The following is a 21551-nucleotide window of genomic DNA, read 5'->3' on the forward strand; positions in this document are numbered from 1 at the left end:
TATAACCACCAATATACAAATCCACGCGTACGAAGTCGCGGGCAACAGCTAGTATATATATATATATTTCGGGGATCTCGGAAACGGCTCTAACGATTTCGATGAAATTTGCTATATGGGGGTTTTTGGGGGCGAAAAATCGATCTAGCTAGGTCTTATCTCTGGGAAAACGCGTATTTTCGAGTTTTTTTTTTGTTTTCCGAGCGAAGCTCGGTCACCCAGATATTAATATGTAATTTAGCTTAACAAAATTTCAAAATCTCGTTTTCCAGACGCAGTATGTCGCCGGCAGCTTCGTTCTCCCAGCGATGGGCCCGCGGCAACCTCACTCGCGCCGCCTCGCCCGACGAACTAGCCACGTTGGACTTATTCCTGATGACCTGCAGCGGGGATGAAGGCGAGGCCTCCAAACGCGCCAGGCGGTATTATGCGGCCAGAGCCCCGGGAGGGCTCACTGAGTTGTGGCACAAACGACATCCGGACGACGAGGATATTCTATCCAGCTGTCAAGATGCGTAAGTCAACAATAATGACGACCGGTCTGGCCTAGTGGGTAGTAACCCTACCTGCTAAGCCGATGGTCCTGGGTTCGAATCCCGGTAAGGGCATTTATTTGTGTGATAAACACTAATATTTGTTCCGGAGTCATGGGTGTTTTCTATGTATATAAGTATGTATTTATCTATATAAGTATGTATATCGTCGCCTAGCACCCATAGTACAAGCTTTGCTTAGTTTGGGGCTACACGGAGAGAATTTTTTTGTAGAATCAAGTAAAAAATATTAATCATTAGTAAAATTTTAGTGAATCCCATGACAAGTAGATTATACTAACGGTTATGAACCAGTTTTACTAATTGTATTTACTAACACCAAAAATTTTTTTCTTTTTGGAACAACAATACTGTTCACTAAAAACATAAGTAAACTTTACTAGAAATTACAAAAAAAGTCATGGAATTTATAAAGCTGAGAAGTTTAATCTAGTGTTTTGTTTCTTGGTTTTACTAATCCCGTGACTAAAATTCACAATAGTTTGCTTGGAAACAATAAAGCAGCACTCTTATTTTCAGTAATATTTTTACTAGAAATTAAAAACCTATAGAATAATTCATGGGATTCAGTAAGCTGCGATTTGATTTCAAGTAACCATAATTGCAATGTACAGATGCGTCCGCACCTGAGCCTGATCCAAGCGATCCAAACGCTATCGAAACGTACCAGACATATTAAGATCCCGTAAGGAACGATCACTTCTTACGTGATCTAAATTTGCGTGGCACGCTCCAATCGCGCTTGAATGGATTGGATCAGGATCAGTTACGGGTGCATCTGTAAATTGCAATTATGGTTACTTACAAGTCGCTGGCCCAATTTTACAGGTTTCTTTGTTATATGTTCAACGTAGTTAAAACTAGACTTAGTCATAGTTCCATTCAACGACACACCACATGCACCAAACATAATTTCTCCGATGAGCTCCTTTCGCCGATGAGGTTACAAGCAAAATGGACGGGTCAAAGATGGATACGGAGTACGCGTGCGGGGGGAGGGGCGGCTAGTGCGTTTAGGAATCTTGTTATTAGTACACTTTACTAATATCTATAAAGCTATTTACGGAAATAAGAATAAAACTCATAAGAATAAGAAAGGGACTTGTTATTATTACCAAGTATAGAAATCAGAATTGACTTATAATTATTAATACTCATTTGTAGCCACTGATTTTAATAAATCCTATTTGTATTATCTAGTAATCTTTACGTACTGTAACTAGTACACCATTTATAAACTCAAGGAAAGTTTTATAGAATTTACACAAATCTGTTATTCCGAGTAAAGAATATTAATTTCACGATTAAGTACCGTAAAACCGTTTTGTATTTCCTATACTATGAAATTAATAAAACTTACTTGAAATTATATTATTTTCTATCGCCTAGAAAAAAAATGTAAAAATTAATAAAGTTTGATAATCCCGTCTTTTAGAAAGCAGGTTTTTAATTCAAACAATATTTTTTCTCTCCGTGTAGGTTGATCTGTGTAAGATGTCCCCCAATATTTATTTATTTATTTATTTATTTATTTAATGGTCATCCTTACTGCGTCTCTTGATGAACTCTAGCTACGGTGGACTCCTGACCAGTAGACCACATGCAGCGGAGATGAGAGCAAGGCTACCAAACGTGTCAGACGTTACGTATTACGAGGCCAAAAGCCCGGGCGGGCTAACTACATCCGGATTAACAGACATAGAACAAAGATATATGTGCAACACTAAATTACTTGTTATGGCACAAGCTACATCCGAGACGAGGACATTCTGTCTAGCTGTCATGATGCGTAAATCAACAACCTCACTCCTGCTAGCTTTCTTTATTAACTAGCTACATGGGAGTTATTCCAAGGAGGCCGCGAAGTACACTTCACCGATCAGACTCGAGGCGACCATACACCACTTTAGAATTTCTGACAAGTTAAATTGCAGGCCCCACATTAAAACAATGTCTATCCCGGTAGCAGCCACAAAGTTACAATCGTTAATATAACGATGATACGGCGCTTTTACGACAGTTTAAACACTAATGACTTTACTAAAGTTTCAGTTTCCGTTCGCTATAATATTTACCATGCATTTTGTACGATATAACTTTACGCAACAATCCCTAAGAGTTTAAAACAATCGCATAAGTTTAGCTCCGTTTAAATATAAAATATGGTCGAAAATATTGTAAATGGTCGATACGATCTTAAGTATGGAGACAAGGCTGTGTAATTCTGCATGGTTGTAAGAGCGCGGTACTTATACTTTTTGGTCAAACCAGTGTGATTTAGAACGGGAAAACGTGAATTGTTATTAATGACCTTATGATACTTCAGTAATAACATTATTGAAATCAAGGCGCCTACGCCTTAGTCGTGCTAAACAGTAAACCCATTAAAACTTCTAACACTTCTAACGAACTTTCAAAAACCTCTAACTCCCAGGCGTTTTCGGTATTTTATAATAATAAAGTTTGTATGAAATCTCGTGTTGCGACCAAGGTGAGGCCAGGGTAGCTTTTCCGCCGACACAATATCGCGATACCGGTGGGAGTTAGGAGCCGCTATCGGGTAAACTCGAGTACCTAGCAGCAACTTCAAAAATATATTATACTTTAAATTTACCTGTATTTTATTTTATTTAAGAATGATGGCATTGATTTAGAAATCCGTAACAACTACGGGTGAGCCATAAGGTAGAATACATTTGGTTATACAGGATTTATAATCTCGGGCCACGGCTGTGTCCCCGCCAAGACGAGACAAAGGGCAAAAGGCAGCTCAGCAGTCATAATATCTTTTCTTGCCACGTTACGTCGTGTTTTCGAACCCTCGTAGTTTCGGCTTGGTTATTCTTGTATTTCGTTTAGTCGCAGCCAAAGTAAAATTAAAGCTTAATTTTTGGCTGGGTACATTATCAGTCTCCTCCCACATAAATTTGACTAGCCTTCGCCTACGCATTATAAGCAATAGCAAATACTCAAGCACTCGACGCGCGCATCGAATATTGCCTGCATTTTTCTCTATGAATATCTCGGAACGATACGAGCATATCGGATTGCACTTCGAATTTCGGATGACCAAACTCAGCGCGAACCATAAAATAAGAGAAGTGGCTGAAAACGAGCTTTGAAAACGGAACAAACACTAACCGAGCTTGCTTTTTATCATTTTGAGTTTGGTTTGCCATTTTACGTGAACGTAAATGCTAATAGGAAGCATTCCATAATGTAGAAGTTGGTTACAAAGTATGTGGTCGACCCAGTTCTATTGCATATTTCTGATAAAGCCAGAAATGTGTTTATTATTCATTACAATCGTAAAACTACCAAAGTTTATTCAATTTCGTAACATTAAAATATACTGTTACTGTTTATATCCTATTCTACGAGGGTAGGCCGTTGCCCAGCAGCGGGACACAAAATTAGGCTATAAAAATACATGTCCAAAGTTGCTACCATACACGAATAATAAACATATAGTAATTATGTCTTTTACTTTTACTGTTTTTACTATTAACCTTTTAACCGCCATAGAATACGTCATCGAGCGTGCTCGTGTCGCCAGGGGGTACGAAGTTACACGAAGTTTTGTCTTATTTATCAGACAGCGGCGAAATGAGCCCGATTCTGTATGTCTTATATATCAGTCTACGGCGGTTAAAAGGTTAGACAAATCTTGAGTCCGAACGTGTCCTAATCTTTTTAAAATCGTGGTTGCCTGACTCTTTGAAAGTAATATTCCGGTAAATATGGATGAACGGAGCATACATAATATATGCACGTAGAAGACTCAACTCGCCTGTGACAAGCGTCGTAGCATATTGCTATAAAATGGCTTTTGCATTCCCATTATTGTAGAACATTTACAAAGAGCTTCATACTTGAACGAACCAGCCCATTTCATAAAGATATTGGAATATGTACTTGTTAAGACTTAAGCGAAAGTATATTTCATATTTGTAGTTTATCTAGGATTTCATTGAATAATGATCGAATTATTCTATATATTAGGATATATTAGGATAGGGACCACCTGATGGTATGCGGTTACAGTAGCCTATGGACGCTAGTAGCTCCAGGAGTATCATAGGAGTTACCGACTCTTTTAGAAACGAATCAGATAGGTATTAAACCACGTTTAATTTCCCGATTTTCAGCTTTCAATAGTCAACAGAAATGTTGTCATAGAAATGAATAAATTAAAATAACTTGTCTGTTTCCTTTTCAATGCAGTTACATAGTGCCCCTCCGAGCGCGCAGCATCGGCGGACGACGTATGACGTTGGTGCGGTTACCAGCGCCGACTGCTTTAGACAGACCACTTTCGGCGAGGGCGCTGCTAGCCCGCTGGCTCATGGTCTTAGATATACGGTGAGCACGATCACAGAACATATTAAAGAGGTTAGAATGGCTATCGCGCGCAGTTAGTTAGTATCGGAACCGGTGTCGCCGCTCGTTCCTCTCCACATTATTTACTAACACTCGCGCAACGGTAGTAAAAACTTGTGTGCCTGGTGAATGGATACGCCTCCTTTAGACAGATTTGATGTCTGGCTTCTTAATCTAAAGGTTATTGTGGCGCAAAAATGGCATGTTTACTTCGTTTTCGGTCAGCGCGGGCGAGTAGCATGCGAGCGTTTGCTCAAAACCGGCGGCGACACGTACCCTGCTCGCATCGCCATTCTAACTTGTTCTGTGAGCACGATATACCTTGCCATTTACATCAGAACGTAAGAAGTAAGAACTAATGCACGGTAATCCTAAAAGCCTATCAATGAGATAATAGGTAGCATGTGTAAAAAAAAACTTTGGGAACAGTTTTTGTCCTTATAATTTGTGCCCAAATGCACCCTTATTAATTTTGAACAGCTCGCCCGATTAGCAACTGCTGCTGACTGTACCTATCCTTTGTAAACCTATTTTGTGCGAAAAGTCTAGTTTATTTATCGCGTTCTATCTAGTTTATTTATTATCCAATAACTCCGCTTATTATAACGGTCCGACAAAAGAGACAATAGTTTCTTTGTTGTCTATCGTAGCTTGTTTACATTATCCTTTGAAATAATATCAGTTTGAATAAATATTGTTTTCGTAACTTAATATTAGTTACTATTTGGGAACTTTGGTGATTTGATGGCCAGAAGTTATTTTAGGACGGGTAAATTAATGCAAGGGAGAGAATGTTTATGTGCCAAACTTGCCAACTTAAATGACTTTACACAAAAAGGGCTACTTTGATGGATAGAATTAACTAAAATTCTACCGACAAAGTTTTAACATGTAACTCACTGCGTGGGAATTAAAGGTGGATGAGTTTTTAAACTCACCCTTGCATTTGTAGTCAACCTTAATACCAATTTATCCTAATAATTTCAGGTTACGGGAAGATCCAACTCCAGGGGAAGAAGTGGTGTTCATAGATGTTAGTGACTTACAGCCGGCTCATATCAAGAATCATTTCAAAGGCACCTACTGGAAGGACTTCATTTGGTGTATGAAGGTATATAAATCCTTCGTCATAGCTTTTATTTAGCAGTTTCCTGCTATTATTTTATTTATTTTCCACCGTATATTACCAAACATTCACAAAAAGAGCAAGATACCTTACATGTTTTCTATGAAGCCGAACTGCGGCTTAATTCACAAAAATACTCCTTTTCAACGAACATCGATAACTTTTCAACGTCTTTATTCTACTTAAGATCGTTGTTGGAAAAACAACTTTACTCCTTGCTGAAGAGTGTTCTAATCTTAGAAGAGGTTAGAACACATCCACGAAATATTTAGCTCGGAGATGAGACCCAATTAGGTTGTCTGCACACGACTGTTGGTTTCTCGCTCGGATGCCTCCATAATTGCCATGCAGAGACGAGACCGCTCGTGCGCAACTTGTAATAGATAGTCTTTGTTAAACGGAATTTAATTATTGGTTTGACTGTGGTGGTATACCTAAAGACCAGTACAAAATAATTATATCTTCGACTTTGGATGCCATCTACTACCGCACATTGGCAAGCACAATAGCAGTATTACACAGTAGCTCTAAAAGGTGAAAAAGTGCATTTTTGGAAACATTTGCGTAGATAATCAAGTCAAGACTTTGTCTTTCTTTCGGGACCACTTTAATCGAAACAAAATCTAATAGATAAGGTAAAAATACTCACAGATTTGGTTAATGTTTGTTAATAATAGTAATAACATTATTAGTATCGCTCTGTTATGCTACCAATCACCTGTAATTCGATAAGCAGAACTAGAAATAGAATTTTCGAACACCAATCTGGTTCATATGCAGAACTATTCTTTTAGTCAATTAGATTTATGTTCAGTGTTTACTTCACGACGATATTCTTTACAAAAGTGATCCCAAATATAGGTACATCTAACCAAGACTAGTTAAAGAACAAAAGTAGCTCATCTTCAAATTATTGTTCCTACCAGGATTGCCCTACAACCGATCTTCTACAGTCAGAAGTACCACCAACTAAGGGTAACATTCCATTTCTGACCGCAGCTGCACTTCTGGTACTGAACGCGTCGCTGTTACTGTCAATTTCCATAGTAAAATAAACAGTATTGCAGCTGCGGTTGGATATGGACTGTCACTTTAAGCTAATCAATCGTCAATTGTTTTCAGTCAGTCTACCCCACTCGCTTCTCCGAGGTCCACGTGATCAACACCCACCGCCTGAAGACCATGTCACTCCTGCTGCTCCACCTGGGTCTTTACCCCTGGCGACGCAAAGTGGTCCAGATCCACTCGGGAGACGAGCAGATCAATACGGCCATGGGTGTGGACTACTTTCCTGATGAAGGACTGCCTTATGAGTATGGCGGGAAGGCGGGTGCCATGAAGGATCTGAATGGTAATCTACTGATTTACTAAATAAAAATAGTTCTTTTAACCTTTCATATGTGTGTGTGTGGCGGTCAAAAATCGTGGTACAAACACAAATCTCGGCTGTGCTGCTTGGTGGAGCAGAAAAAATCTTTCACGTTTTTTTTAAATAAAGATTACTAAATCATACACAGACAAGCATAATTGATTTACGAAACATTATTCAATTTAGTTACCATAATCTTTAGTGAGTCTTGTAATTGCTAAGCAATCATTTGTCAACAAAGTCTGACACTGAAGAGTGTGGGCGTCCTACGTCTGCCAGTCTTGTTTTTACTAAGTTATTTTATGATTTCCAGATGAATGGACCAAAAAGCTCCTCTCAAACTCAAAGTGGCTACAATCTCAAGAACGGAAATATTACGACACAGTCCTAAAGCCCGAAACACGCGCGCGAACGCGGCACAAGAGCGCAGTGCGCGTGCGCGGCAACATAGGGTCCTACGACATGATTACACGCACGCACTCCTGCCGGTCCTTGCACCGACATGACGACTTGGATGAGGGGACCTATGGGGCCTATCGGACCTTGAGGATTAGAACTGATAAGGATTTTAAAATATGACAGATGTAAAGTGTTTCTTAATTGGCTACTATTTGATGGATATGTCGCAGTCGGATCGTATAATCCGCCGTATTACATTACGTGGAACCGCCGCATTTCAAAACGCCCGTTTTTGAAAACGGCTAGCCGTAATGTAAGTAATACGGCGGATTATAATAATACGATCTGACTACTACAGATATATACGAGTAAATCCAATTGAGGCTTGTTGGCATTAAAGACAGGAGTAGCATAAGTAGTTAGAAATCTGGGAGAGTGTGTCTAATGAAATAATCGCATTGCATTATAAACTTAATTTTATAATTAAACTTAGCTACTTTTTATTTGTTACTAGCTACTTTCATATTGATGTTGCTCCTGATTATTTATATGTTTATGAAAAATGTGAGTTCCAATTGACCTTTTAAATTGCGGCAATTTCATTTTCACCTCAGCAGCTCGAACAAGGGTACTTTGCTACTTAAAAACAGTGAGCAAAATCGCATTTTGCTCACTGAGTGAGACAAAATGACATTCAAGTGACCTTAACATTCAAATGTCATTTCAACATGCGGGGTCTAATACAAGTTCGAAATACTTGGATTTTATTATCTCTGTCCCTTTCACGTCGTTAGCAAAAAGAAAGAGACAAAAAAAATTTCAAACGACATTCAACGGTATATTGACGGTTTATAATAGACCCCCGAAAACCGTCAGAACGCATCGTTCCAAAACACATACAAGTATGAATTCTTAATATGTAATTAATGAAAATAAAGTTTCAGATTTGATAAAAACTGATAAAAACACTATATTTTACGTAATTTATTGTACGATTAAAATAATGAACTCAAAAAATACACAGTATATCACGTAAAATAAATAATTATACTTTTAAGAATCTCTACAATAGTTTACAAATAGTAAGTATCCGTAATTCGGACCGTATCTTACAATGTTTTTTTTTTACAAAAAAAAAGTTGCCGATTCAAATGTCAATCAATTGATGGTCGTTGTTTTCATATATTACCTATTTTACTGAAACTTACTACGTTTGTTTGTTTGTTTTTGTGTTTGATTGCGGTAATTATACTTAATTGTTAGTATATCTTAAGAAACATGACTAAATAGGTAAGTGATGAAGAAGGATTACATTTTTCGGGTTGTCTAAATGTTCTTACTGCTGAGGTGAAAAGTTTTATGAACTACACGAGATCAAAGTTATTTACATCTCGTGCGCTTTTGAGTCCCTTACTACGCTCAAGATTCTAAATTAGATTCACTCGCTACGCTCGTGAATCTACTATAGAATCTTTCGCTTGCACGGGACTCAAAATAAGCACTCGAAGAAATATCAAACTTTGATCTCTTGTTGTACAAATAACTATTCTATTATCATTAATATGTGTATGAATCAAACTGCGATTAGATTTAAGTATAATAATCAACTTTTATTGAAAGCTAATTTTTAAAAGCTACTACATCAGTTATGGCACAGAATGAAGAGAGCGCTGACAGCGCGCCACAGACAAACTTATCCTAAAATGTTGCAAGCAACAAATATTAACACTAAGGTTAAACATACAATATTTTATAAGCTATGTTCAGACTTGTCCTGAACATAATTGGGCCGGGCGAGTTGAGTTTAATTTAGATTTACAGATCAAAAACAAGAATTTAACGAGACACAACATTTAGTCAAGAGGTAAAGGACACAGCTTCGTAATAGGTCTGACATACAATTTGTCCCCCATTTTCACCTCGGCCACTCTAACTCTACCATCCTTTCCAGGAAATATCTTAACTATGCGGCCCATTGGCCAACACAAAGGAGCAGTGTTTACATTTTTCACAAGAACTAAATCACCTATTTTTAAATTTGGTAGGTCATGCTTCCACTTGGGACGACTTTGCAACTGACAGAGGTAGTCTTTAGACCATGTTTTCCAGAAATCCTGCTTTAATCTAGTAACAATGCCCCAAAACTTTCTTAAGCGATTAACTGGGACTTCAGTTAAATCAACATCTGGGTAACTTGTTATCGCCGTACCAATAAGAAAATGACCTGGTGTCAAGTATTTGCCCTCATTAGGATCCAAGGATAGCAAGGGTCTCGAGTTCAAGACCCCTTCAAATTGAACGATCGCCGAGTAAAGTTCCTCAAACGTTAAACAATGATTTCCAACCACACGTTTTAAATGGAATTTGACACTCTTGACTCCGGCTTCCCAGAGGCCTCCAAATTGAGGCGCATAGCTTGGTATAAACTTGAATGAAATATATTTCTTATTACAATATCGATACACAGAATCTCTATGTTCATTTGAACATTGTAAATCATACAATTCTTTGAGCTGGTTTGCAGCACCTTTAAAAGTTTTAGCATTATCACAATAGATAACAGTGGGCATGCCACGTCTAGATATGAAACGATCGAGACATGCTAGGAAGGTTTCAGTTGTAAGGTTCGACACTAACTCTACGTGTATTGCCTTTGTAGCGAAACATACAAAAAGGGCAATATAGCTTTTTGTAACAAGAAGTTTTCGTATTCTGGCAACTTTCGTGCTAAATGGACCACAAAAATCAATTCCAACATGCTGGAAAGCTCTACTAGCTGTAATCCTCTCTACAGGCAGAGAACCCATCAGCTGCTTTGCAGCTTCAGCCTTCAGACGCAAGCATGTGACACACTTGTTCACTACCTTCTTTACCTCCCTAATACCATTAACTATCCAATATTTTTGAGCCAAGGAACTCAGAACGGCTCTGGCACCCACATGCAAAAGACGCAAGTGCTCCGTTTTAATCAATAACGAAGTAAAAAATGACCCTTTCGGGAGAATAGGCGGATGCTTTCTAGCTTGCGAAATGTCTGCATTTTGCAGCCTGCCGCCCACGCGAAGGACACCACGCTGGTCCACGAAAGGATGTAAATCTGCTATCCCTGATTTAAGAGACCTACCCGATAGCAATGTTTCTATTTCGTTAGAAAAATGTTTCCTTTGCACATTTTTTATTATGACAAGTAACGCTTCCTGAAGCTCTTTAGGGGTTAGCAATGTAGAGTCATATCTATCACCTGACTTTGAAGCATTTTTATAAAAGCGATAAATATGCGCTATAACATTTTGAAGCCTATGTAGACTAGAATATTTCTCAAAGAGGTGCGTGAATGAATCATCCCGCTGACTAACATTGCAAGATAAACCTTGGTTAATATTAACATCAAAATGCTTATCATGTAAGTCCTGACTGAGAGCCTTGTTATCAAATGCAGGGTGCAAATAATCCCTGTGTGACAAATATTCAGGGCCGTGCCACCACAATTGCTTTCCTTGCAAGCTTTGGGGCTCCACTCCGCGGGAAACCAAATCCGCGGGATTGTCACATGACTTTACATAGGACCACTGATCCTGATTTGTGAGTTCTAGAATTTTCTTCACCCTATTACTAACATAAGTATTGACCTTTGTTTTTGTAGCCTTGAGCCAACACAAAACTATTTGTGAGTCACTGTATAAATATGTATTATGCGCAAATCTAGCTTTTAGCTTTTCGCTGACTCTAGATGCCAGCTGTGCCAATAGTAGAGCGCTGTTAAGTTCCAGTTGCGGTATAGTAAGGCTTTTAGCCAGTGGGGCCACTTTTGACTTGGCACAAAGCAAACTCGACTCTACACTTCCGTCCGATTTAAAAATTCTTACATAAATGCAGCAACCGAAAGCTTTGAAAGACGCATCTGCATAACCCACTAACTCTACCAACTCACATTCGTGACTATGCACTAACCTAGGCAAAGAGACTCTACCCATCATTTTTAAATTAGCAAGAAATGTTTTCCATGCCTTAAGTTCAGCATCTGGTAAAGCTGTGTCCCAGCCCAAGGGCATAGACCACAAAACCTGCATAAATATTTTTGCTGAAACTATGATAGGAGCTATGAGACCTAACGGATCATAACATTTTCCAATAAATGAAAGAACTGTTCTTTTAGTATGATTGCTATCCTCATCATAGGGGGGACACTCAAATGTTAAGGTGTCTGAGGTAATATCGTACTTCAGACCTAAAGTTTTAATCACATTACTTGAATCTAGATTTATTTGCTCAAAGTACTTCAAATTCTCTGGCAAATCGTCCAAAACAGCTGGGTAGCTAGAGCACCATTTATGTAATTTAAAATTACCTAATTTAAATAACTCAATCAACTCATTTTTAAGTTGGTAAAGATCATTAATATCATCTGAACCAGCTATGACATCATCTACATATGTATTATTTAAAATGGCTTGAGACGCAAGCGGGTAATCATGTCCAAATAATTTTACAAGCTCTATCAAACACCGAGTAGCTAGAAATGTAGAGCTCTTTAGGCCATATGTAACTGTCTGAAGCTGAAGGCAGCGGATTGGCTGGCCAGGACTGTCCCGCCAGAGGATATTTTGAAGGCATCTATGTTCAGGGCTGACCAAAATGCACCTGAACATTTTTTGAACATCACATATCAAGGTGAATAAATAGGTCCGAAACAAAATTAATATGTCAAAAAGCTCACCCTGCACCACAGGTCCATTCAGCATGACATCATTGACAGACAGCTTATTTTTGGATTTCATGCTTCCGTCCATCACAACACGAAGCTTTGTGCTTTTGCTGGCCTCGTTGAAAACAGGATGATACGCTAGAAAGCTTACTGGTCCATTCAACATGTCATAAGAGTTAATATTGACCTCCCTAGCATGTCCCATTTCAACATATTCATCAATAAATTTTTTATACTGCTCTAGCAACTCTACATTTTTCATAAATTTTCTCTCTATCGAGTAAAATCTTTGTAAGGCAGCCGAAAAGGAGTTACCCAAATTTAGCTCACCTAAGGGGTGTTTTAACGGAATGTCTACCTGAAATTTGTTATTATTCAGAGTAACAGACTCCTGAAATATTTTTTCAGCCTTTTCATATTCATCAGAAACCTTTTGTTGGGGTTCTGGCACCTTTTCGGCTAGCCAAAATTGACTCATAACATTTTCTAATTTTGTACTGTCGCTAATAGCAAAATTTGTTACTAAAGCAGTGTTTGAGATATTGCCAGATTGGTTTATCTTGCCACCGACAACATAGCCAAATAAGGTGCTTTGCAAGACAAGCCCCTCAGGCAATTTGATACAATCATTTAATAATGATTCAAAATAAATATCGCTTGCTAATAGCAATGAAATTTCTGATGGTGCATTAAAGTTTTCGTCAGAAAGTTTGACATGGCTTGGAAATTTCAGATTTGAACAATCAATATATTGTGGTGGCAAATGTGCCGTTACATCATCAACAACATGACAGTCAACATTAAACTTAACATCTTGACAAGACTCCACAGGAATAATTACTGACCTATCCATAGTGGAGGTCTGTTTATTGACCCCAATTATATTTACACATTCGGCCTCAGTGGCAATACCTAGCCTTTCTACAAGAGAAGTTGTGGCAAAAGATTCACTTGAGGCGGTGTCAAGCAATGCACGGCAATAAACATCCCGGCCAAATTTATCAACTATCTTAACCTTTACTGTAGGTAATACCTTTTTTATAAGATGCTTTCTTGACACATGTCAAAACAATAGATGCTGCCACTGATTGCTTGGCATCTGACTCATCCTCAGTATGCAAAAGGGTATTATGATGACCTTTACATATTTTACATTTAAACTTGTACTTACAAGGTTTATCAGCGTGAGAGTTTATACAAACTGTACACAGCTTCTTCTCTTGCACAAAAGCCAAGCGGTCCTCGACGGAGGCTTCCTGAAATTTTACACAATTATAGATTGCATGGCCAGGTTTAGTACAAAATTTACAACCAGGTAATGATGCTACAACATTAGCAACCTTGGGGTAAGATTTGAATTTAAGAGTACCTACATTCTCATTTAGGGTAATCTTTTGAGGCAAACTATCCTCTAGCGCCATAGCACGCCTTTCTAAAAATGTAATAAACTCTGACATCGTTGGAAGAGCTTGTGGGTCTCTCTCTAAATGGAAAGCCCGGCTAGTATATTGATCTAGCTTTCTGGATAATATTGAAATGAGCAACATATCCCATTTATCAACAGGTTCCTTTAAGTTTTTAAGTGCATGCAGCTGCTGCTGCACTTGTGATACAAATGACCTTATAGAGGCCGCAGTTCCCTTAGCCATGCATGGGATGTCTAAGATAACATGTATATGGCTTATGATAAGCCTGGACTTATTGTCATAACGCTTTTTTAATAACTCTAATGCCTCTGGGTATGAGGCATTGACTAAAGGCAAATTTACAATGACAGATAGCGCTTCATCAGACAAAAACTTTCTTAAGTAAAACAACTTCTGTACATCTGATAATGTTTTGTTCTTATCAATCACTGCTATGAACATTTCATAAAAGGGTTTGAATAGGGTAAAGTCCTTACCGTTGTACACTGGTATGTCAACATGGGGCAACTTCGAAGAAGAAACTCCAGCAGCTTGAACTGTATCTGACCCTCGTAGAGACCTGAGAGTCTCATTAATCTTAGCTATCGTGCTAAAGTAGCGGTTCTCAAAGTCACCTGCATCCTCTGTGTCCTTGTCATCAAGGTTCAAAATATCAAGTTGGATTGCCTCATAATCTTTGAGGGACGAGGCTAGTTTTTCCTTACGAGCCTCTAAGGACTCCAACGAGGCGGAATTTAAACTATTGGGGTCGTTGACAAACTGCTCGATGCGAGTCATAGATGCCTTGACTTGGCCGCGCATAATTTTTAACTTCTTGAGCTCCGCCATTGCCGTATTTCATAAAACAAACGCTCAATATAACTGGAAACACTATTTAAGCACAAACCCGCACTTTGGTACAAGAAACTTGTTAAAAATTGCAGTTGAAAAGTATAATAACAGTATGTTATGCAGTTGCACAAACCGTGAAGAAAATTCCGATTGACAGACGTCACTGTGACAGCCACTTGTCACTTTTACCGCCAACTCTGAAAAAGGCAGCCACACACGCACCGATGACGACGTTCCGTACTACCAACCTTACAATCTAGTCCCACCTGAGTTGACAATCTGTCAAAATGTTCTCGATGTACCGCTCATACAAATCTGCCGGTACTTGCACAAAAATTCCTTTGTGCCGACGAACGGGAACTTTCGCAATGATCGTTGCAGCACGGAAATAAACGATTTCGGGATAATATCAACCAAAATCACAATGATAGCTTCGTCCAAGCTATGGGTTGGACGAGGTTGCGGCGGGCGGCGACAAGATATAGCAAGTCACGTTCGCCCTGCCAGCAAGCGAAGCTCGTAGTATAACCACCGAACCACTGATTCTAAACTTTTTTTAAACCGCGAAGGACCAAAATCGCATGTATGAATCAAACTGCGATTAGATTTAAGTATAATAATCAACTTTTATTGAAAGCTAATTTTTAAAAGCTACTACATCAGTTATGGCACAGAATGAAGAGAGCGCTGACAGCGCGCCACAGACAAACTTATCCTAAAATGTTGCAAGCAACAAATATTAACACTAAGGTTAAACATACAATATTTTATAAGCTATGTTCAGACTTGTCCTGAACAATATGTATTTGTTATTAAATATTTGTGATAAGATTCACCTATCTATATAGTTTACGTTTTTAATTCCTTAATGTATACAACGTAAAAAGTGTCTCGCTGGCAAAAAAAGTACCGTAAGGAACTACTAAGTATCTTCCACGGGTACTAAAAACTGTAAGAATTTTATTTAGATGACCTTATAGTAGTTTATGCAACAGTGATATAATAAGGGTTCTTAAAATTCAAGGGTCGAAGTTACAAAACGAGACGTAGTCGAGTTTTGTAAAAAGAGACCTGAGAATTTTAAGAACCAATTATGAGCTGTTGCATACATTACTTTTTCTATGAGAGCTGCAGCAAAAAAAAAGAGTTATTATTAAAAAAAAGAGTTATTATTTAAAAAAAATTGAGTTATTATTTAAAAAAAAAAGAGTTATTATTGTAAATGAAAACATACCTGTTTCAATCAAGATGATCGGAACTTGTATCTTTAAAAAAAAATAAAGCAGTTGTATTATACTGCCGTCCTCAAGCTAAAAGGCCGTTAAAGGCTCTTACGACGTTTTTGAGTTAATATCACAGCGCGATACAGTAAACAATTCTCTATCTACCTATCTAGGTGTCATAGCTCTATGTGAAAAAACCGCGAAGTTACGGCCGTCCCGCGAGCGGCTAAATACACCATTTTGCCACTTTTACCAGCAAAAAGGCAGTTTTTAATTAGAAAATTCACTAAAAGGCTGTTAAAGGCCAATAACTGCTTCTTACTATTTGACATCGGGTATTTAGTACAACTCTTAAAAACAGTTATTGCAACTTCCACGACTAAAAGGTGGCTACTGTACTTTAACTGCTCCCTAGCGTAACAAATATTACGGCCAAATGATGATTACTCCCAAACTAAATAGCAGCTAAGCTATAAATACACAATTAAAAAGCCGTTAAAGTCGCTTAGCCGCCTTGTCGTTAGTATAGGCGTAAAAGGTATACATGCAAATGCATCGGTTTAAGGCCGTCACGGCTTTTTAATTTGGCAATGATAGAACAAAATAGTAGACAGTTCCAGAAATATATCGCGGTAACTAGGTATTCCATATCAATAAGGCGGTTACTTGATCCTCGCTCGAAGCAACGAAATCAGTTGCGCGGGCGCTCCCGTCGAGTGAGGGTGTGGCACGTGAAGACCGGGCGCAGTTTCCCGCCAATTCCAGTATGCAGCCGCGCAAACTCACGAGGTAAAGTATTTTTACGTATTCATTTGGGATAAGTATTATGTACCTACCGTTTAACGACCTTCTTATAGATAGTTTAACACCTGTTTTGGCGCGTTATTTCTTTAGTCAAGTTTAGTACTCTACTCAATGTACATTTTACTTCATCATTTTCAATTGGGAACTAATTTGATGTGTAGGTATATCTTGTGAAGATATGTTTAATAGCATTGTATGTACTATGAAGCTTGCCTGGTGATGGAGAGACAAAACAATCATGAGAACTCATAAAACAATCTTTAAATTGTCTGTCTGCCTGTAGTGTGTTGCATAAGTTGTATTAATAGTATAATCGGAAACATAATCTTACTTTTTTGACCAAAACGTTTTTATGGACGTCTTCTCACAGTTAAGTACACTTCACATACCTACGCGGGACAAAAAAACTACTTTTTTAGGATAAGGTAGGCACCTAGAACTTATAGAAATATGTTTAATTGCTCCAGGTATGAACCGAAGACCTCTCGGTTGAAAACCATTTTAGACAGATGTAGAAATCCATCAAACCAAAACAGTGAAGACATCCATCATTCGGTCGATTGTCATAACATCCAGTTGCCTGATCATTATGTGGAACCCACGTCATCACACGAAAAACCTGTGGAAAAAGGATTACCTAAACATTGTGTCCAAGAGATGGTAAATGAAGTCAATCGCAGGAATTATTCACTCACATCTGATATATTTAATAATTTTAACGAGTACGCTACCACACAATCTAAATCTTCTGTCTTTTTGTCGAATGCCGTAGATCTTCTCCAACAAGCGTTCCCAGCGACCAATACTGAAAAACAACTTGATTTAAGGTGTGATGAAGAGCTAAGCATAAGCAGCCGAAGTTCTTCATCGTCACACAGAGATGATGATTTTTCATCCGATGATTCCGTGCGCGACAAAAATTATATTCCAGAAACGAGTAGTAGTGATGATTCTGAAAATAAAATTGCGGCCCCAGTCTTGAATAAACATCCGAATAAGCACTCCCATATGTCTATGTTTAATACAACCAATATTATTAAGCGAAGAAATACCATTAACATAGAAATCATACCCGATACCCAAACTAATAAAATCGGTGAAAGAATTCTAAAACGAAGGAATACTACGGAGTTAAATTATATACCCACAATTAACAATAGCGAAGAGATTAGTATTGATTTATCTGGAGAAAATGGTCAAAGTTCACCTGCACCTAAGCGAAAAAAATACGATACAAGTCTAAGTGAAAGAAACGCCGACAAGAAAGAAGACAAGCGATTGGAATATCTGGTTAAGCCAGGGTGCGATTCAAAATGTCATAAAAAATGCACTACCTTATTGACAGATGAAGAGAGAGAGGATGTTAACGACAGTTACTGGAATTTAACATGGAAAGAAAGAAGATTATTCATACAAAATAATGTGCCTGTAGTTGTACCTAAGAGGCAAAAGACTGGACCAAATCTTCGAGCCCCAAGGAGAACGTTTTTCCTAAGAAAACATGATGATACAAAAGTGGCAGTTTGTAAAATATTTTTTTTGACTACACTCGGATTTAATAAAACGAATGACAAGGTTTTGTACAACTCTTTAGCTGATGACGATTTGACCGATTCACGTGGAAAACATACTAAGACATTAGCTTACGATAGAGAAATACTTCGTCAACACGTTGAATCGTTCCATCCTTTAGAACCACATTACCGAAGAGCGCATGCTCCTAACCGTAGATATTTGCCGAGCGACGTAACTATCACGTTTATGCATGACCACTTTTGCAAAAAATATCCTCAAGATCCAGTTTCTTACGAATTATATAGGCAGGTCGTTAAAGAAATGAATATATCTTTTACTAATTTAGGAAATGAAGAATGTGAGGTTTGCGAAAGCTACCAAATACACAAAAAAGAAAGTTCTCATAATATCGAGGAAAATATTCTAGATAACTGCGAGGACTGCACATCATTTGCGATTCATCATGACAAATATGTTGCAGCTAGAAAATTGTATGAAGAACACAAGACTGAACAAGACCCGGATAATATATATTTTAGTGCTGATTTGCAAAAGGTTATAATGCTTCCAAGATTGGACACATTTAAGAAAATAATATTCTGTTTACGTCTTGCTACATATAATCAAACCTTTGCACCATTGGGAAAAATAACATCTAGTATTAAACCTTACGCTGTTCTTTGGCACGACGCTATAGCTGGAAGAAAGCAAGAAGACATAATGAGTGCATTTTTTTCATTCTTTTTGCAATATCGTGACACCAAACATGTAAATATATGGCTTGATAACTGCAGTGCACAGAACAAGAACTGGCTTTTATATTCCATGCTAGTTCATATGGTTAATAGCGATTATATAGGCACGGAATCCATAACGTTGTACTACTTCGAACCTGGTCACACTTTCATGAGCTGTGACCAGTTTCATCATCAAGTCGAATTGTCCATGAAACACAAAGGCAAAATTTACGACTTTGCTGATTTTACGGAATCAGTGGGATCAGCGAACAAGGGAAAAGTAACAGTGAAATCCATGGTAATTGAAGATTTTATTAACGTGCCTAACTTTACTTCAGAGCGTAGAATTCAAAATTCGAATCCACGTGTTTACCTTCGTGATATTACACAAGCATGTTTTACTAGAGGGTGCTATGATTTATCATACAAAACTGAATTCAAAAATGATTACCAGCAACTCCGCTTTCTAAATGACAAATACTTGAAGAATCCAAGCCCTATTACTTTTCCCAAACGAGTCGATCCCAAAGGTACCGACGTTGGTAGAAAAAAGGAAATTATAAACAAATGCTCACAAGTAATACCTACACATAAGTTGAAATTTTGGCGCGATTTGCCAGAATCGCGGTAGTATGTCGCTATTAGTTTTAATGAACATATTATTTGAGTTAAGAACCTAATTACTTTAATTATCGGGCATGTATTACGCCTGTAGTATTCTCTACCTCACTATTCTTAAAAATCATGTAAGACTGATCACTGACTTATATGTTATATTTAATTTTTAAGTAGAAATAAAGTTGATTGATCTCCATAAGTACAAATACGAATTTGTTATCTACTTGTTTAAGTAATTGTGATCATTGTCATTAGTTGTGTAAGATTTGTGACTGACTATCTACCTTTTCGTTAAAAACGATTATGGATAATTCTGTAAGATGATTAAAACATATTTAGCTGTATTAAAAAGTTATAGTAGTTATAGTACAATTACAAACAATATGGGTAAGCCATTTTACTATTAAAATAATTGCTCGTACTGAAGACTGAGGGGTGTTTTTAATTAGGAATTACATTAAACTGACGTAACTGTGATTTTAAGCATGTAAGAAGATCGCAAAGCGAATTAAATTAAGATGTGCTTACTCCTACGTTGTCCCACAGTAATATTATGATTAGCAGAGTTTATTACTAACTTGAACTTCAAATAAATATTATTTTGAGAATGATTGAACGCTAATTTCTTGGATTACATTTGATTTTTAGTATCTTATGTCTTTTATTTATTTTCTTCCTGCTCTGAATAAAGTAACTTCTTAAATTTGTTTATGGTAATTTGAAATGATTGTAAACTAAAAAGCAGTTATTACATTTTGTTCTGAAGATAGCTGCCTTTTTATCTAGCTGAATTCACAAAATCTTTTAAACGATACAATTACAAATGGTTTTGTTAAATTAAAAGGCGTTTAAACATTTTTAATCACCTTTTAGTCTTTGATGTATTAGATGAGTTGACTTATTATTCATACCTAAAAGGCGGTTAGATCTACTAGTCACCTTTTAGCTATGTTCTACTTTTTAACTTCATATGACTTGTACAACGTATTCAATTTTAGATAAAATTACAAAGTTAAAAGACCGCTAAATATACTTTAGCTGCCTTATAGTCGTTTAATTAGCGTAATTTTGTTAAACAGGTACAAACCAAGAACGGAAATTTAATGATTTAGAGCACTTTTTAAGAATTATTACTAAATTAAATTGACTTAAAAAATAGTACTAATTAAATACTATATTATAACGTTTAATGTATATGCTTATATCCTACTAATTTCAAGAAAAATGTTTTCGCGCGTTTTTTGCTCATTTCTCAAAATGGCACTGCTGCATTTTGCGGCCTTTTAGCTTGAGGACGGCAGTATACTCGTAAGATGACTGCTAGCAGTCATCTTATGAGCCTATAGACAAATCATTCAAATGACATTGCTTTAGATATCACTGTCAGTCATTTAATTGACACATTTAAGTGCTGGAGTAGAAAAAAAAATTAAAACGTTATACGTTATGCCGGCTGACCATAAATTTATATTTTCATCCTAAAGAATAACATACTCATTCTTATCTCTAATTTCCTAAGACCCTGCGTATCTAAAAATTTTACATAGGTATTCGACAATCTATTTTGAACTTTAATTGTGTAAATAAGGGTTCCAAATTCAAAAACAATCCAACTGCTTCTGGGTCTCAGGAGGTCAGAGGGTACCTATGTAAACTAAGTATGTGATATAGATTTATTTTAATTGCATAATATATAATTCCACGTTGTAAAGGTATTTAATTGAAAAATTTAAAAACATTGTGAATATTGTGATACTTATTTGTATGATTAATAAATTATGCATTAATAATATTAACGCTATTACATTTTATAACATGAACATTGTTTTCATTTTACCTAGTGACAATGATAAGAAAGAATAA

At 37.2% G+C, this 21551-nt stretch overlaps 3 protein-coding genes across 3 annotated transcripts; 2 read left to right on the top strand and 1 right to left on the bottom strand.

Moving 5' to 3' along the window:
- The first annotated feature begins 255 nt into the window (after positions 1-255).
- Positions 256-8008, top strand: LOC134656916 (uncharacterized). Its single transcript, XM_063512468.1, has 5 exons — positions 256-515; positions 4779-4916; positions 5922-6045; positions 7183-7411; positions 7743-8008. The coding sequence occupies exons 1-5, from the start codon at positions 280-282 to the stop codon at positions 8006-8008; spliced, it is 993 nt and encodes a 330-aa protein (XP_063368538.1). The 5' UTR covers positions 256-279.
- A 5373-nt stretch (positions 8009-13381) lies between these two features.
- LOC134656751 (uncharacterized) lies at positions 13382-14872 on the bottom strand. Its single transcript, XM_063512267.1, has 2 exons — positions 14437-14872; positions 13382-13789 (listed from the first exon to the last, which is right to left on the bottom strand). The coding sequence occupies exons 1-2, from the start codon at positions 14786-14788 to the stop codon at positions 13713-13715; spliced, it is 429 nt and encodes a 142-aa protein (XP_063368337.1). The 5' UTR covers positions 14789-14872; the 3' UTR covers positions 13382-13712.
- Positions 14873-16145: 1273 nt separating this feature from the next.
- On the top strand, positions 16146-20848 carry LOC134656780 (uncharacterized). The gene is made up of 2 exons (XM_063512304.1): positions 16146-16803; positions 17286-20848. Exons 1-2 carry the CDS (start codon positions 16781-16783, stop codon positions 19699-19701), a joined length of 2439 nt encoding a protein of 812 aa, XP_063368374.1. The 5' UTR covers positions 16146-16780; the 3' UTR covers positions 19702-20848.
- Positions 20849-21551: the final 703 nt, after the last annotated feature.

This window comes from Cydia amplana, chromosome 19 (genome assembly GCF_948474715.1).
Source record: "Cydia amplana chromosome 19, ilCydAmpl1.1, whole genome shotgun sequence".
Taxonomy (NCBI): domain Eukaryota; kingdom Metazoa; phylum Arthropoda; class Insecta; order Lepidoptera; family Tortricidae; genus Cydia; species Cydia amplana.